Source organism: Orycteropus afer, unplaced genomic scaffold (assembly GCF_000298275.1).
Source record: "Orycteropus afer afer isolate SDZICR_OR568_19922 unplaced genomic scaffold, OryAfe1.0 scaffold00580, whole genome shotgun sequence".
Classification (NCBI taxonomy): domain Eukaryota; kingdom Metazoa; phylum Chordata; class Mammalia; order Tubulidentata; family Orycteropodidae; genus Orycteropus; species Orycteropus afer.
In genome coordinates this window covers 1,160,968-1,180,161 of record NW_006922167.1, presented here as the reverse complement: position 1 = coordinate 1,180,161, position 19,194 = coordinate 1,160,968, and the positions used below count along the sequence as shown (strand labels likewise).

The window sequence follows — 19,194 nt, the reverse complement described above, 5'->3', positions numbered from 1 at the left end:
TTGAACTACCAGCCTTCTGGTTAGCAGTTAGATGCTTTAGGCACTACACCACAGAGCCGTAGCCAAATACCTTGAGGGAGTGAGTCATTGGGCCCACGGGCTCAGGACCATGATCTTGGGGGACATCAAGCTCAATTGGCATAATAGCATATTACACAAAAACATTATTCTGTGTCCTACTTTGGTGAGTACCGACTATGGTCTTAAAAGCTTGCAGGCATCCATCTAAGATGGAACATTTGGTCTCTCCTAATCTGGAACAGAAAAGAGTGAAGAAAATCAAAGATGCATGGAAATAGTTAGTCCAAGGAAATAGTGGACCATGCGAACCTCAGCCTACATGACCCTGAGAAGATAACTAGATGGTACCTGGCTACCATTGTTAGCTGCTCAAAAAGGGATCAAAATAGGAGATTCTGGATAGAATGGGAGAACAGTATGAAATATAATAACAAAAGACCAGGCTTACTAGTCTGCTAAAAACTGGTGACTGTGGTTCAGAGTCACCCTTTGGACTTTGTCCTGCAGCTGTCAGCCAAACAGTAGACAGGCCTACAAGGTGAACAATTATACCATGTAAGTACAGTCCTTAGAACAGTCAACCATGGAAGATCAAAAGGGCAGCATTTGCACAGGGAGATAGCTAAGAGAGCAGGAATGCGTAGGAAAGGAGGACAGAGGGAATAGGTAACCACAGGGAGAATGTGGGAAGAGAGCTATTACATTATGGGGATTGCAGTCATTGTCATGAAACAAAATGTGTATGAATTGTTGAATGACAAAAGAATTTGCTCAGTAAACTTTCACCCAAATCACTCTTAAAAAAAAAAAGGTTAAGATGGCAAACTCTAAAGTATAACCAAAAAAACCAAACTCACTGCCATCAAGATTCTCTTTCTTTACTGATAAGCAGTTATTTCTAATATGTTAAAAACCAAATCAAACTCACTGCTGTGGAGTCGATTCTGACTCATAATGATTCCTGCTTGGGTTTCTGAGGCAGTATCCCTATGGAAGTAGATTGCCAAGTCTTCCTTCTGAGGAATGGCTGGTGGGTTTGTGCCACCAGTGCTCCCAAAAACAAGCAAGTTGCAAAGCTTTATAATGGACTACCATTTGTGTGAAAAGAATAACATACATATTTACTGAGTATATACATTCACTATTTTTTGAAGAATACTCAAGAAACTGGTAGTATTAGCTAATTCCAAGAAAGGGAACTAAGTAGCTGGGAAATCAGGAAATGTTGAGGAAACTTTACTGTGTACCTTTTGAGTTTTACACCATACAAATACATTACATTATTAATAAGTAAATTATTTAAAAAAAAAAAAAGAAAGTTCAAACTTAATGTGATACTACATAATGCTGCTGAAATGCCATTGATCTAATTCAGAAATTCAGAACTATTGAAGTAGGCAAAGTTAAATCAAACCAGACTGCCATATCTAAACTTATAGTTTAAATTTTTAAAATTAAAGTATTTCTATTATCCTAAACACAAAATTAATGTTAATTTGTCAGATAGCTCTCACATTTAATTGTTCTTAGAGAAAATAAACATATTATTCTTTAGTATTCAGTAGATTTTCTATCTTAATGTCAGTTGTATGGGATTTAAGGAGGTGGGAAGATAATTATTTTACTAATACTTAAGGCCTTACTGGGGAAAGTCTGCCTCTCTGTTAGCATATCATACTGATTTATGTTTATACTATATTATGCACATTAAAAATTAACAGAAGATGGTTTTGCTTTCTTTTCAGAGTATATTGCTACTCGTTTAATGTATTTATGGCTTTAAAGCCATTTTATGAAAAGTTAAACGAAAGGAGACAATTAGGTGGGCTTTTTGGGAGGAATAGAAGAATGTATGTTCATTTTGTATTTAATGATTACATGCTAGCTTTTATTACAAGTATATTTATTGCATTGAGACTAATTTATTAATCTTTCAGATGATATAGTAGCTGATAAATTTAATTTGTTCTAGAAATAATTTATTTTTTAATGTTTGTGTTTTCGTTTTGATTGATCTATTTCCAAGGGTACAGAGCAATTATTCTCCAGACTTTGCCACAGCTTAGAATCCTGGACTGCAAGAACATATTTGGTGAACCAGTAAATTTGTCAGAAATAAATTTATCCCACCTACAGTGCTTAGAAGGTCTTTTGGATAGTTTAGTTTCTTCTGATTGTCCCCAAAATATAAGTGAAGAAGAGGTATGGTTTTTGGGTTTTTTTTCCCTCATATAAAAGTTGCCTTCAAATTTTAATTACTAATTGTAAATTAAAAGGATTTTGCTTTGTTTTGTGTCACAGACCATTGATAGTATGCCAGTGGTAGCGCCACACATCGATCATGTAGTACCTTTGGATCAGTTTGCATGCACACCAACAGATACTGCTTTGACGTCCATTGATTCTGTGTGTCCATCTTCTGAGCCAGAGAAAATTAATCCTGAAGATTTTCAGAATGAGATGAAACTTCACAAAATAGATGATCAGATTGCACAGCTTCTCACTGACGTAACTGTTTTTCCTACTTTTCTGAAATTGACATGTTTATAGACAAAAATTACTTAAGAGTTATAAAATAAAAATTATATACAAGCTGACCAGCTAGAAGCAATTTGTATTTAACACATGGATTTATTTTATTCTTTTATAGAAATACGGTACTAATGTAGTGGTGGTGGTGGTGGTGGTAGGAAAAGGTAATGCTTTTCTCCTTTCATGTCCATAAATCTGTACAACAGTTTTAATGACCACTAACTTAATACTGTGCTGCACTTAGAGGGGTTTTGTAGTTTTATGCTACCATAAACATTTGAAGCTAAATCTTTGTTCATATATACGATTGTTTCTTTAGAATAAATTCTAGAAATAGAAGGAAAGATAATGTTTACATTCTTTTGGAAGACTTCTTGCTTACTGCTACATTAACGTATAAAGGTTTACAGTTCTTAAGAATTTTTTTATAAAAAACAGTTTATTTGTCTCACTTACCAATTCAGCTGTTGTCTTTCTTCACACCTATATCTCGGTCATTCCTTTGCCGTGTTCTGCAATACTTTCCATAATTATTCCACTGGTTTGGGGAAGTCTCTTTAGCCTTTAATTTTATTTTCCTCTAACTTTTTTTAATGACAATTTCATACTTAAAGCAAAGTTAAAAGATTTTCTTAGTACCAGTGTACTCACCACCTAAATTCTACTATTCACATTTTGCTGTGTTTATGTCATCATATATATGTATCTCCATCAAATTACTTTATGACACATTTCAAAGTAAATTGGCACATACCAGTGTACTTCTCCCTAAATACTTAAGCATGCATATTATCTACAGTTAATCACTATCTAGAGTTCAGCATTTTTCTTTTTACAGTTTTTTTTTGTCCTAAACACAAAATTAATGTTAATTTGTCAGATCGTTCTCACATTTAATTGTTCTTAGAGAATAATAAAATACAGATGTGTGTATTCCATGAGTTGACAGTACTACACCTGTTTGTCTAAACTTCTATGAAAATATAGAATATAATTATCAACTCAGAATGATCCCTGATGCCCCTTCCCACAGTTAATCTCCCCCCGTCCCATAGGGAATGTTCTGGGATATTTTCTGTATAGTTGATTTTTGCTATTTACTGTTTCTTTACTTTAAATTCACTTTGTTCTTCATCTTCTAGCTTCTTAATATAAGCTCTTAGGTCATTAATTTTAGACTTATCTTCTAATATAATTTAAAGCAATAAATATCCCTCTGATATCACAAATTTTGCTGTTTGTTTTCAGTGTTCCTTAGTTAGAAATATTTTCTGATTTTCCTTGTGATTTCTTCCTTGATCCAAGAATTATTTAATAGTGTATTTTAATTTTCAGTTATTTGTGGTTTTCTTATATATGTTCTTTCTGCTTCCATTTTGCTCAGAGAACATATTGTGAATCATGTCTTTTTAAATCTTTGGATATATTTTATGTCCCAGCAAATGGGCTGTCTTGGTGAATATTCTTTATGCACTTGAAAAGTCTATTCTGTAGTTACTAAGTTAGGATGTTTGTTAGTATATTCAGATGATCCATATCTTTACTGATTTTTTTTGTTTGGTTGGTTCTATCAGTTGCTGATACTGGTTTGTTTGTTTGTTTGTTTTTTGTGTAGTTTTATAACAGTTTAGTTATTTTTCACTCGCTGTACAGTTTACCCATTTATAGTACCACAACTCAGTGGGTTTTAGTACATAGGTAGTGTTTGACTTATCGACATACTCAAGTTAAGATGGATCACATGACTATCCATATTTGCTTTTTTGTTGTTGTTGTTGGTACAGCTTATTGTTAGTAACGTGCAATATATCCAGTGTTGCAACACATCATTTACTGATGTTATCATTCTCAGATACAATGTTTCCAATCCTCAAGATAAATAAAGATCAGATTTATAAAGATTCTGATTGAAAAATGAAAACTAAAAAATGAGGTATTCAGCTTATGTCAGAACCAGTTTAACAGTGGAGTTAGTCATCTGAACGGAACCCCATCATCAGTTGGGGACTGAGTACCTGTATTCACAAAGTACAACTATTACCACAGTTAGTTTTTGAAAAATTTCTATCACTGTAAAACAAAACTCCATACTCACTAGCAGTCACTATCAATGTCCCTGCAAACTTCCAGCCCTAGGCCACCACTAGTCTACTTTTTCTCTCTATGGATGTGCCTGTTCTAGATATTTCATATAAATGGACTTACACAATATGTGGTCTTTTGTGAATGACTTCTTAGAGTAATATCTAAGTGATGTTCATCTCTGATGTAGCAAATATCAGTGCTTCATTTCTTTTTATAATGCCAGATAGTCCATGTATGGCTTTACCACATTTTATTTGTTCATGAGTTATGAACATTTGAGTGCTTCCCCTTTTTGTTTATTATGAAGAATGTAGCTTTAAATATTCATGTACAAGTCATTGTGTACTGTTCTTATATATATATATATATCTAAGAATGGAATACTGGGTCATATGGTAACTCAGTATTTAACCTTTTGAGTGACTGCCAGACTGTTTTCTAAACAGCTGCACCATTTTACATTCCAACCAGCAGTGTGTCAAGGTTCTACTTTCCATATCCTTGCCAACTTATCTGTCATTTTGATTATAGCCATCCTAGTGGCTAACAAGGAGCTCTGGTGGCATAGGGCCTAAGTCATTTGACCGCTAACCGGAAGCCTGGTGGTTTAAACCCACCAGCCACTCCTCAGAGGCAGACTGGGCAATCTATTTCCATAGAGATACTGTCTTAGAAAGGAGCTCTGGTAGCATAGGGCCTAAGGCACTTGACTGCTAACCAGAAGGCTGGCGGTTCAAACCGACCAGCCACTCCTCGGAAGGAAGGTTGGACAGTCTACTTCCATAGTGATACTGCCTCGGCAACCCAAGGAGGGGTCGCTATGAGTCAGGTCCGACTTGACGGCACACTACAACAACAACTATCTTAGAAACCCAAGGAGAGGTCACCATGAGTCTGAACCAACTCAATGACAGTGAGGTTGGTTTGGTTTAGTAGGTATCAAGTGGTATCTCATGGTAGTCATTTGCTTTCAACTTGTCTATGAATTTATGTATAAAGTGGGTCTTACAGATAGTATATAGGTGGGTCTTGTTTTTTTAATACAGTCTGCCCAACACTGCATTTGGAAGAATGGCATTAATATTTAATCACTGATGAAATTAAATTTAGGTTTACTATTTCAGTGTTTTTGTTTTTTTGTGTTTCCTCCTTCCCATTTCCTGTTAAATATTTTTTCAGAATTTCATTTTAATCTGTATTGTATTAAGATATTAATATTGTATTAAGATAATATGTATTGTATTAAGAGGGAAAAAAATAATTTTAAAGTCTTTTATGTTTACCTGGACTTAGATCATATACAATATTTTTCTTTATTCTATAGGTTCTGGTTTCCATCTGATATTATTTTTCCATTAGCTAGAACTTGTAGCCTGAATTTCCTTTAGTAATTCTTGTGGTACAAATTTACCAACAACACAGCCTCTTTATTTTACCTTCATTCTTGAAGAATATTTTCAATGGATATAGAGTTCTAGATGGGCAGTTTCTCTCAGTACTATCTCCTGGCCTCCATGTTTTGAATGCAAGGTCAGCATTAATTCAGAACATTGTTCTCCTGTGTAGTATGTCTGGTTTCAAGATTTTTATCTTTCTCTTTGATTTTGAGCAGTTTGAGTACTTTGTTCTAAGTAAAGTTTTCATTATTTTTCCTGCTTAGGATTTCACTGAGCTTCTTGAACCTGTAAATTTATGTCTTTGTATAATTTGGGAAATTCTGGACCGTATTTCCTTCAGTTATTTCTTCTGCTTTTTTCTCTTTCTCTCCTCTTTTTTACATGCCAGTTAGTGATACGTTAGACCTTTTGCTATTGTCCCACAATTCCCTGAGATTCTGTTCATGTTTATAATTTTTTTTTCCTGTATTCTTCATGTTGAATAATTTCCATTAAACTGTCTTCAAGTTAACTTACTCTTTCCTTTATCACCTCATTCTGCTGTTAAGCCAAGGCAGTCAGTTTTCACTTTAGACATTGTAACTTGCAGATCCAGATACAGGTTTTATTTCTTAGCTTACTGAGTTTTCTTTTATCTTTTCATATATGAGAAACATTTTTTTTTCTCTCATTGCGCATAACCCAAACCCAAACTAAACTCATTGCTGTTGGGCCAATTCCTATAGGACAGAGTAGAACTGTCCCATAAATCTTCAGGAAGCAGACTACTGCATCTTTCTCCCACAGACCAGCTGGTGGGTTCAAACCACCAACCTTTTGGTTAGCAGCTAAGCACTTCAACACTGTGCCACCATTGAGCATGTTGTTAGATGTTGTGATGGTTAAATTTGTATGTCACCTTGGCTGGGCCTGGTTGAGTGGCTTGGCAGCTGGTGGTAGTTATCCCCCGTGATGAGACTGGCAGTTAGCTCCATGGTGGGATCTACCACAAGCAGCTGAGTAGCTGCCTTTTGGTATGTGGTCTGCTTCCCGTATATAAGAAGCAGCTTTGGGAATGGTCTCCAGCTTATGGCACAATTGGACCCTGCATGTAGCCGTGTCATTGTTCAGCAGCCTGCCATGCTCTGCCAACCTTGGGACTTAAAATGGACTAGAATCAATGGCCTGTCGTGTATTTTGGTAAGATCAGGACTGTGCCTTTTTACTTGTCAGCCTTGGGCTTGGCAGCCTCATCAGCCATCAGCTGTGTGAGTGAAGAAAAGCCTCTGGCTTCAGTGGGCTGGGAGCTGGAAGCAGAGCTGAAGCCCAAGGCTGAGGAGCTTTCACCCAGCCCCTAGAGCTTGGCACTTTGAACTTGGAATTAAGGCCTCCAAATTGTAGGAATAAACTCATGTTGTGGTATATTCTTGTCAGAGCAGCACTAAGTAACCAGAACAAATGGCATCGAGTATGGTCTGACTCAGTGACCCTCTGTACAACAGAACAAAACCCTGCCCAGTCCTAGGCGATGCTCACAATCATTGCCATCATTGCAGCTGCTGTGTCAGTCCCTCTCATTGAGGGTCTTCCGCTTTTTGGCTGACCCTCTACTTTACTAAGCATAATACTCTTCCACAGGGATTGTTTCCTTCTGACAACATGACCAAAATACAAGAGACAGTCTGGCCATTCTCACTTCTAAAGTGTATCCTGTCAGCACTTCCTCCAAGACAGATTTGTTTGTTCTTCTAGCTGTCCATAGTACATTCATTGTCTTTCGCCAACACCCACAACTCAAGTGCATCAATTCTTTATGGTCTTCTTTATTCACTGTCCAGCTCTCACATGCATATGAAGCTATGGAAAATACCGTGGCTTGGGTCAGGTACACAGAAGTCTTCAAAGTGACATCTTTGTTCTTTAACACTTAAGAGGTCTTTTGCAGCAGATTTGCCCAATGTAATGTGTTGTCTAATTTCTTGACTGCTGCTTCCTTGGGTGTTGATTGTGGATCCAAGTAAAATTAAATCCTTGACAACTTCAGTCTTTCCTGTATTTATCATGATATTAACTGTTAGTCCAGTTGTGAGCATAGTATGACTGTATTAAAGTCCTTGTTTGCCTGTTTCACCATTTGGGTCGCATCAGGTTTGGTTTTCATTGATTGCCTTTTCTCTTAAGAATGGGCCGTATTTTCCTGGTTCTTCATATGATGAATACCCTGGACATTTTAAATATTATATTGTAGAGAGTTTGGATTCTCTTACATTGTTCAGAGTTGATGTTTTTGTTTACAGGCATTTAACTTGGTTTGACTCAAACTATAAATTTGTCTTCTAGACACACTTTAAATCTCAGTTCATTTCCCTTATCCTTTAGTGGGCTACTTGCTGTCTACTCTCTTACTGTCCTAGTTCTTCACACAAAATCTGTGGGTTTTTTCGATCTATGTTTTAGACTCCCTACATGATACGGAAGGAAGACGGGGCAATCTGCTTCTGTAGTGATACTGCCTCGGAAACCCAAGGAGGGGTCACTATGACTCGACTCGACGGCACATAACAACACATGATACTGATTGCCATATTCTCTAAGGCTAAAAAGCAAAAACAGTAATACCAGCTTCTGGTTCATCTTTCCAAGTGTCATCTCCCCTCTACAATAAGCCTGCTTTTGTTTACTTCTTGGGCCTTCAGATAGTTTTTGTTTGGTTTGTATTTTTTTCCAGCATGTATAGATGTTTTCTATGGGATAGCCTGGTAAGAGCTTATAAGTTGTCCACACCAGAAGCAGAATTCTCTTGTCTTTAATTTCAAACATACCTAGTTTTATAAACCCTTAATCTTGTAAAAAGTCATAATATTTTATAATTTCAAACTTTATACTGACTTGAGCTTTTGACAAACTTGGGTCTTTCTGTTTTTCATTCTAGACATCTAAGTCTTTAATAGATAATGTTCCTGAGAAAGACTTCAGACCAAAAAGAGACACAGATGTGACTTCTGAAAGTGACTCTGGAAACAGAAAAGAAATCAATAGAAAAATTTGTCGGAGACCAAAAATCCCATATTCCAAAACTACTCAAGCTATTAAACACCACAGTAAAAGCAGCCCTTTTATAAGGTATCTGTTACAATTTCAAAAATCCAAATAAGGCATAAGTCAGAAATTAATAATACTGCTTCTTCGTAAAAGTTAACTCATGATATTACTTCACTGAGATCAAAGATGTGACTTTTCAGTCTTTCTGGCTCTGATTCGGTCAGTACGACCATGTAAAATGAAAGGAGAGCTTCCATTTCCCTCTGATACATTTTTATTACCTAAGTCATTAAAATAATGTGTAGAACCAAAATTCCACTGCATTCATTTACAGGGGAAAATAATACTATGCTAGGGAGCTCTGGTAGCATAGTGTCTAAGGCACTTGATTGCTAACCAGAAGGCTGGTGGTTCAAACCCACCAGCCACTCCCTGGAAGGAAGGTTGGGCCATCTACTGTAGTGATACCACCTCGGAAACCCAAGGAGGGGTCGCTATGAGTTGAGTCTGACTTGACGGCACATAACAACAACAACTGTTGTTTAGTCTACATGACTAGCCTTTTCTGTGTGTGCAGATCTAGATGAGAATGTAAATCCTAACTAGAGATACTTAACTGAGCTTAGGCTCAAAGGTGAATAAGATGATCATCTTCAATGCATCAGGATAAGATAGCCTGATGCTTATGTTTTCATAATAGAGATTACCGTGACAGTTGTTCGGAATATACTATACCCTGGGACTGATAAAGTCAACTTTTTGCCTTTGTAATCCTTTTTTTTTTTTAAATACCCTTTTATTGTTTTAGTTCTTCCATAGCTATCCATTTACTCTTTTATATATTCATTCAACTCATTCACGATAAGGGCATCGTTCTTTTTAGGTCCCATCCAGGCAGCTCTGACTCATAGCAACCCTTTGTACAACAGAGCAAAAACACTGCCCAGTCCTTAGCCATCTTCATGGTCAGGGCATACTACCCTGGAATCCTTTGGCCTCTGGCTACGTTATCGACTATGATTCATTATGTGCACAGTTTTAAGTTATTAACTGTCAAAGAGTAATTTTATATTTACTGATTCTCTTAAGATCTTAAATGTCTTCTTACCATAGCCCCAAGTATTGACCGTACTTTCTAAATGTATTATGACTGTATCTAGGATTTTACCCATAATATGATGAAAAGTCAACATTTTTAGAATAGTTAATCTTTTTAAAAATGTTTAAGTTCTCATTCATCAAACATTAACAGAGCACCCATTAGAAGATTCATAAAGCAGTTTTTCCAAGTTACTATTGGTTTTTATTTTAATTATTCCTTTTTTTAAAGGTGTTAACATATGTGACTACAAATTTCAGTGTTACAGAAAATAATATAAGTACTGCCCTCTTCTTCCCTCTTTCATTCTTTGCAGTTGTAATCGGAAAATGAAACAACCTTACTTTAAAGAATTATTTGTAAGATCATCTTTAGCAAACTCTAATACATTGGCAGAATTGGAAGAACCGGGAACTGAAATAATGAAAGTAGACAAAAGTAGTTCAGAAGACATCACTTACCGGGTATGATTTAGGCAGTTAAGAAAAAAATGAACGTGAATAATCTTAGTTGTTAATGTAGTGTTAGTCCCGGAGAAATAGTTATAGGAACAAAAAATTACTAGTTGTCATTTTATTGGATTAATGAGAATGAATGGGTTGTTTTTCCCTTCTATGTCTAGATTTTGTGCTATATTACTGTTTTTTTAAAAAAAAAAATTTTAAGGAATAAAAATTACTAATTTATTCAAGATCAGGTTTAGGTGAAATAATTTGTTACATGTTTATGGTAAGAAAAACTTCATTTTTTCATTTAAATAAAACTCAAATTTTTCTCTGAGATTAGCTCTGTTTTCACTAATTCCTTTTTTAGGGGGGTGTAATTTAAAAATGTGAAGATTTGTGCAAATCAGAGGTTTATTATAATGGGAAGTTTAGTTACCTTTGATCACTTAACTTTTTTGGTCTTTTTTTCATTTGGGGTTGGGTAGATGGTGCTAGATAATATCTTGGGTCCTTTTTGCCTTTAAAAGTGTATGTTCTAATTTTTTAATTCTTATATATTAAATCATTGGTTCCTAATTTTGGGGGTCTCCAACCCAAGCCAAACCCATTGTCATTGAATTGATTTTGACTCAATGACCCTATTAAGCAGAGTATAACTGCCCACAGGCTTTCCAAGGCTGTAAATCTATACAGAAGCAGACTGCCTCATCTTTTGTCCGTGGAGGAGCTGGTGGTTCAGAAGCCCAGCCTTTTTTGGTTAGCTGCCAAATCCTTTAACCACTACTTGGACTTCTTTAAACATCTAAGGAACTCTGTGGGTCCTCTCCTCAGAGAAATCTACTTTTACACACGTACAAAATTTGTATGTAATTTCAAGGTTTTCATGGGCTTCCTTAATTCCCAGTTTTGAACTCATGGACTCCAGATTAAGAGGTATCGAAGAACTTTAAAATTCTTCATGTTTCCCTTACCAATTCTTATATTGTAGTAATTTTTATTACAAGTTTGTTATATTTTTCATTAACTTGCATATATTTTACTTGTTCAAGTACTGGTTATACTTTGATTGTTGTTCTTGTTGTTGTTGTTATGTGGCATTGAGTCGGACCCAACTCATAGCAACCCCTCTTTGGGTTCCCAAGGCAGTATCGCTACAGAAGTAGATTGCCCCATCTTCCTTCCGAGGAGTGGCTGGTGGGTTTGAACCACTAGCCTTCTGGTTAGCGGTCAAGTGCCTTAGGCATTACGCTACCAGAGCTCCTATACTTTGTTTATAATACTTACTGGTTTTATAAAATAGAATTGCTTTTTTAATTTTTTAATAGTCACAGTTTCTTGCTTATGGGCCTCCTTCCATCGGCCCCAAATATGGAAGCTTTAATATTGAGAGAAATAATTGTCATGACAACAATAATAATAGCAAGTAACATTTGAGTGGTTATTAGTTACAGACACTGTTCATGTATGCTTTTCTTACCTTAATGTGTTCAGTTCTCACCACAGCCTTTTGATAGGTTGTTGTTGTTGTTGTTGTTACGGACCCGACTCATAGCGACCCCTCCTTGGGTTTCCAAGGCAGTGTCACTATGGAAGTAGATTGCCCCATCTTCCTTCTGAGGAGTGGCTGGTGGGTTTGAACCGTCAGCCTTCTGGTTAGCAAGCGTCTTAGCCACTATGCTACCAGAGCTCCTGATGTATGCCTTTTGATATAGGTATTATTATTTCTACATATTAGAAATGATAAAATTGAAGAATTGAAAAGTTAGATAACTTTTCCAAGTTCGCATAACACTGTTATTTTCTTACAGTCCCTTGTTGAACAACTAGATCAAGAGAGAGAGAAGAGATGGAAAGCTCAACAAACTGAAAAGAAACTTATTGATTATATTGGTGAACTTCATAAGAATGCAAAAGAAAAGAAAGATGTCCATAGCTTGGCCCTACTTACCACAGATAGGTAAGGGAAAAGTATGCCTCATCACAAAGATTTCTGAACTTGGAACTGGAAATTTAAATTTGCCTTTGTTTAAACAGGCTGTGATATGATCAATTACAATATGTGTGGTTTCAGTTTGATTTAAACAAACTTTATTAAGAGATTTAACTGTTTTATTAGCTTTTCATATCAATTAGCAATTCAGGGTACATTTATTTGACCTCTCAAACTACTTATCTTAAGCTGGGAGGTGTCAGATATATGAGCAAATAAGTATTCTAAGAACCAGAAGAGATGAGAACAGCATTGGTCAACTTTCTGTAAAGGCTCAGGTGGTAAATATTTTTAGTCTTTACAGGCCACATTCAGTCTCTCACATAGTCTTCTTTCACAGTGAGCTTTAGTTCCAGATAGCCTACGTGTATTTATTCTAGTGTTTTTATTTCTTTCCAACTTAACCATTTCATCTCTTTTTTTTTTTTAATTGAATTCTTTAATACAGATCTGTCTTATTTCATTCTATGAGAATATCAAATCGTTTTCTGAAATTAATTATTTTCTTCTGTTTCCTGTAAGTATTTCTGAATTATGCTTTTCCTCAAGAGGTGGTAAGATTTTTCCCTTCTTATCCTTGAATGAACACTAGGTTTTCAGCCTTGGTGATTACCAACAAATAGGCTTTGGGAAGTTGCCATTTGTTCCATTTTCTGTCCAACTGTTCAGTGGCTGATTTCCCTTCTAAGATCTTAATTGAGTAGTAAGTTGATATACATAGCTGCCAGCCCCATTTCCAGTTCCTTTTAGGCATTTAACCCATGCTTTTTGATGCAGAGGTGGTATCGTCTACCCCTCTACCTGGCTCTCTCATACTTTGTACCCATGGAGATAAGAAAAACTATAATACTCAACATATATTAATTGAGAACCTTCCAATTATGCAAACTATCGTATATTATACTATCACTAGTTCTTTTGCCACCACCTACCATCTTTCTGCCTTATTTGTGGTTTGGAAATTGGCTATTTCTTAGTTGATACAAGAAGATGCTGGGTGGGAGAAGGAGATGAGATGGATAAATTATTAGTATTCTGCCCACCTCATAAAAATAGCTCTCTTGCTTGCAGTAGGTACATAGGTAGCCAGCATTGTATAAGGACAGATTTTAGTAGAGACCTTGTGACTCTGAGTTACAGACAGATAGTGGAAGAAGAGAGAGGATATATCTATCTTTTTTTGTAAATACTTAGAAATTACAGTAGATATGTGTTAGAGTAGCTGCTTAGCTCATTAATTCCTTTGGGTGACTGTGTCTTTGCTCTTCAGTGCCCCTTTCCAAACACTATACTTGTATTCCACTGTAAACTACCTGTCTGCCTATGTGTTAGGCTGGGACCTCTAGAGAAGCAAAACCAGTAACTCTATATAGAGAGAGAAAAAGAGAAATTTATCTTAGGAAAATGGCTCACACACTTACAGAAGCTGGCAAGTCCCAAATTCTTGGATCAAACGTCAACCTGGAGGCTTTTCCAAACTCACACAGCTGTAGTGGCTGTCAAGCTCAAGGTTGGCAGGCAGTATACCGGCTGTTGATTCCAATGAATGATGAATCCAAGATCTCCAGGCCGAGTGATCGATTGTTCGCTCATGGACAGTGTAGGCAACACAACAGGATCCCAATCCACAGAAAAGTGTCTCTTTTTCCGAGTATGTCCATAAATATATTGGAAGCAGGTCACACCCCTAGGGAAACTCCCTGTCAACAGGCTGACTGCTTAAAACATATACATCTGATCTCATCATGGAAATAACCCACGTCACAACTGCTTAAACCACTCAGAATTGTGGTCCAGCCAGGTTGACACAACTCCGACTATCACAGCCTATAATAATTTGGTCAGGGGGTGAGCACCTAAGGTAAGGTAACCTAAGGTAACCTAAGGCACCTAAGGTAGAGTAACCTAAGCTTGGTAAATCATAATGTCTTAGCCCCCAGTGATCAGTTCATGTAGTGGGTATGTGAACTAAATTGTACTAATCAGAGCCTTGCCTAGAACTCTTCTGTGCTCAGCTAGAGAAAGGTAGTCTTTCCTGTTTAGTTCTCTGAACTATTTAGAATATGAACCCAGTGGTGTTTGTGCCTTCATCCTCAGCATCTCCCCACAAAGAAACCATCATACAGAGAACCAGAGATTGAGATTGTGTTCATGTGCATGGTCCCTCAGAATTGTGCCATCCCATCAAAACAAACAATTTCATGAATAAGAATCAACACAAACTGGTTCCTGTAAAGCAGAGGTTAACTACATCTCACATTTCCATCTTCTCTAAGATGTGGTAGTCCATGATCTCTGACATACTCCCTCCCCTCAGAACTCTTCTTTTCCCTGTTGAGTTTGGTAATTTGCTGTGACATCTCAACTCAGGAACTGAACTTAAACAGTATAAGTCGTTTATTGGGAACAACTCAGGAGACAGCTCAGAATGCATCTTGGAAGTGACAGCATGTAACTCAGGAGATTGGATGAAGTTTGTCAGTCACGACAGCTTTCTCCTTGGAGCAAAAATACTCTAAGCCATTGTAATTCTTAATCCAGAACTTCAGACAGTTGTCTACCATTCAGTCCCTTTCAGCTGCTGGGCCCCTTCTGGGCCTCTTGCCATCTTTAGTGTTAGCACTGGCCCATAATACAGCTCTTTTAGGAGGTTCCTTATGCAAGAACCTCAGATCCAAACTGCTTCACTGCAGACTCTTCTCCTGATCTTGAGGTTTTCTCTTTCCCTCTCTAAACCTCTGTGGAGTTGGCTGGCTATATAAGCAAGCTCCTTGTCCATTTCAGGGCATGGCCCTTCCAGCAGGACCACTAATCAACCAGTCACCTCAGTGGACCATAGGTTGCTTAGTTCTACCCCTCACCTTTCCTGTCAGTAAACCAACCAGTTCCTGCTAGGTAAGTAAAATAGACTAATTGCAGGGCAGGCTGCAGCCCAGAGCTGGAAAGGCCATATATTAAGAAACCCATTGCATTGTACCATCCTCTTAAGTTTCATTCTGTGAACTAGTAAATTCTTCCTTTTTACTTAAGCTAGTTAAGATTTTTCGTTATAATCAAAGAGCCCTAACGAATTCAAAGCTGGGATCTGTATTTGTCAAAGTTGACTTCAAGGTAGCTGTTCATAGAGTGCTTGTGTCACAGGGGTTTATATTTATAAGTATAAAACCTGTGGCTCTGCCTGCTGTTAGATGTTGAGCTTCTTAAAGGCAGGGATTATATCTTATTCATCTTACTTGTTTCTAAGCCCACACTTTGCACAGTGCCTGAAACAAATTGGGTGTACATGGGTTTATATTTATAAGTATAAAACCTGTGGCTCTGCCTGCTGTTAGATGTTGAGCTTCTCAAAGGCAGGGATTATATCTTATTCATCTTACTTGTTTCTAAGCCCACACTTTACACAGTGCGTGAAACAAATTGAGTGTAAAGTTTTACTGCTGAATAATAAAATTCCCATTATATAAAGTTTCATTAATTTACGTAGACTGTTTTTCCCTTTTGACACCAAGTTAGTCTCAGGGATAAGTACGAGTTACTTTACATTGTTTTTCAACTATTTTTTACTCAGTTTGAAACATATTTCAAATACTTGTCTCTGCTGTAAGCATTAACATAAATTATATTTTTATCATTTTTGTATGGGTAATATACTGAGAGCTATATTTTATTTCTACTATAGGCTAAAAGAAATTATTTTTAAAGAGAGAAATTCCAAAGTACAACTCGAAGTTATGGTTCACACACTTCAGAATGAAATTAAAAAACTAACTATTGAATTACTTAAAGCAAGAGATCAACAGGAGGGTCACCTTAGAGATTTAAGAACTCTGGAAACAGCATTAGAAAAATTGGAGAGGCAAAAATTTCATCAGCAGGCGGCACAGGTATTTCTCTATTTTAACGTATCGGTTACCTGGATTAGTGCAAATTCATACCTTGTACCTTGAAACATACTATCATATACCATTATAGTAAAAAATGTTAGTCTCTATGTAAAACTTAAATACAACAGTTTAACTTGTTGAATGACTTCTAAATTAAACTTGGTAGTGCTTGCAAAGCAATTTGAAGAAAAGTTGTTAGAAAGTGCAGGTTGTTAGGCTTGTATTCTGAGAAAGCTAGTTTTTAAGTCTCCTTGGAGTGATTGAAAGAATTTAACTTCATGCTTTCTGAATAGAAATTTTCACTAAATAACTGATAAAAGTAAGCAATAGTTAATGATAGTGTATTTAATGGCTATAAGGTTATAGTTTATGTGACTAGACATCATTAATTTGATAGACTTTGAAAATCAAGTTAGTCACTAATTCCTGTCATTTACAGACAACGTCTTTATTTTGGGAGCTGGCCTTAAAATAGAAGCAGGAAAGATTATTATCTAAATACTGTAATTGTGTGTATTTTTATATTTTACTCAGGTAAGACTTTTTCAAGAGGTAGAGCTCAAGGCTTCAGCTGCTGATAGAGAAATTAACTTACTTAGAACTTCCCTTCATCAAGAAAAGGAAAAGTTACAACAGCTTCATGAACTTTTTGCACTGAAAGAACAAGAACACAGGTAAATGAAAAATATATCAGAAAAATATTGATATTTAAAAATACAAAAAGAAGGCTGCTAGTTTTTTTCTCTGAAACCTAAAAATAGATTGTAACTACACAGTGGTATAGTGAAATCTGACACAGTTAGCTCGTGGAAAATGCCATGTTCATATATATATTAGGATAAGTCCTATACCAAGAACTGGTAGCCTGAAAACAAATAGGTGACTGTATTGTCAGTGTGGTTTGGTTTGTTTTCAGAGTCTTTAGGTATGGGGTTATAACATTGAAATTTATTTTGCTTATCTCCAAACCCAACCAAAAGTTGATCCTTATTTGTAGAAAATGTTTGAACTGATTTTCACATAACCACTTGTGAAAATTAATCAGTAATTTTTATCCCTCTGAAGCACACACTTTGTCTTTAAAGGGCCAGATAGTAAATATTTTAGGCTTTGTGGGCCATTCCTAACTCTTTGCCACTGTAGCACAAAAATAATCACAGATAATATTTAAACAAATGGGAGTGACTGTTACAGTAAAACTTCAGTTGCAAAAAAGGCAATAAGCCAGACCTGGCCACAGGCTGTAGTTTACTGACCGTTGTTCTTCAGAGTCCATGGTCATTTGAACACTTTTTGCACTTACTTGCTTTTTGCCATACCAGTTGAATTCTATGATTGTCATGGGTTAATTGTTCCCAAACCTCTTGTTTTTGTACTTACATAAGTTAAATTTTTAGGTTATAAATTAAATTTTAATTCTTTGGCAAAATTTGTTGTCAATAAGTACTTGTGGGTGAGACAAGTATAAATATTGGAGGGAAATCATCACAAAAATCTAGGATTTTACACTTAAGTTCCATTTTAAAAAAACCTAAATTAGAAATAGTAAAATTTGTATATTATGTGTTTGATTTATACAAATGGAGTAGAGAACTCCTAAAAATGGGCTCACATTTCATAGAAAACATTGGCCCTTTATCAAGTGATTCATAAATTATTTCACTTTAACCACCTTTCTATTAACAGACCACCAGTCTGGTAGCATAGTGTCTAAGGCACTTGACTGCTAACTAGAAGGCTGGCGGTTCAAACCCACCAGCAACTCCTCAGAAGGAAGGCTGGGCAACCTTCCATAGTGATATCTCCTCGGAAACCCTAGGAGGGGTTGCTGTGAGTCGGGTCCAACTTGCCTGCACATAACAGCAACAGTCCAAATCAGACAGTACTTATCGTATGTCAAAGATGCAGCCAAATTAGAAGATGATGTGAAACAGAGCTTGACTTCTGCAAACACCTAAAGAATTTCAGAAGCTGAAGAGTGATTCTGAACTGTCTTAGTTGAAGCTAAGATTTGACATATTCCACTTATGCCCATCAACATTGAATACACAATCAAATACTACTTTCTAGTTCTACCTTCCATCCTGTGCCCGATTTATGTGCTTAAAAGTGGGAGTTGATCTTAAATTCATAATTAATATTGAATATTTAAACTATTTAAAGATCTTTAAAATTTTTCTTTTCAGATAATGGCATCCTATTATTTTATTTGGTTCTTATTCTAGGAAGGAACTTGAGACAAGGGAGATTTTCAGTGAAGCTGACTTCCAGAATGCCTTAGCTAAGGAAATAGCCAAGCGGGAGAACAAGCATGAGCAAGATATAAAAGAATACCAAGAGAAAATCGATATGTTGATCCAGCAGTATATGGATTTAGAAGATGAATTCCGTATTGCTTTAACTGTTGAAGCCAAAAGATTTAAAGATGTAAGAACTGGGATCTAGCTCTTTATTAAAAATAGAATCAGCAAGATACCATTTGATGAGAGGTCCGTGTTTCAGAATCTTGGTTCTGTTTACATATTGGCTATGTTGTTGTTGGGTATATGACCTTAAAAAAATACTTAAATTCTTAGAACCTTAGTTCCTTACATGTTGTTGTTGTTAAGTGCCGTCAAGTAGTTTCCGACTCATAGCGACCCCATGCACAGCAGAATGAAACACTGCCCGATCCCGCGCCAGCCCCACAATCCCTGCTATACTTGAGCCCATCATCGCA

General features: G+C 36.3%; 1 protein-coding gene across 1 annotated transcript in view; it reads left to right on the top strand.

Moving 5' to 3' along the window:
• The window catches only part of LRRCC1 (leucine rich repeat and coiled-coil centrosomal protein 1), a 66,324-nt gene that overhangs the window by 4,349 nt on the left and 42,781 nt on the right, over nt 1–19,194 (top strand). The window contains 9 exon segments of the mRNA XM_042783016.1: nt 551–559; nt 2,048–2,223; nt 2,323–2,529; nt 8,947–9,137; nt 10,472–10,619; nt 12,410–12,558; nt 16,271–16,475; nt 17,010–17,149; nt 18,701–18,902. Of these exon segments, the coding sequence (XP_042638950.1) occupies nt 551–559; nt 2,048–2,223; nt 2,323–2,529; nt 8,947–9,137; nt 10,472–10,619; nt 12,410–12,558; nt 16,271–16,475; nt 17,010–17,149; nt 18,701–18,902 (1,427 nt within the window).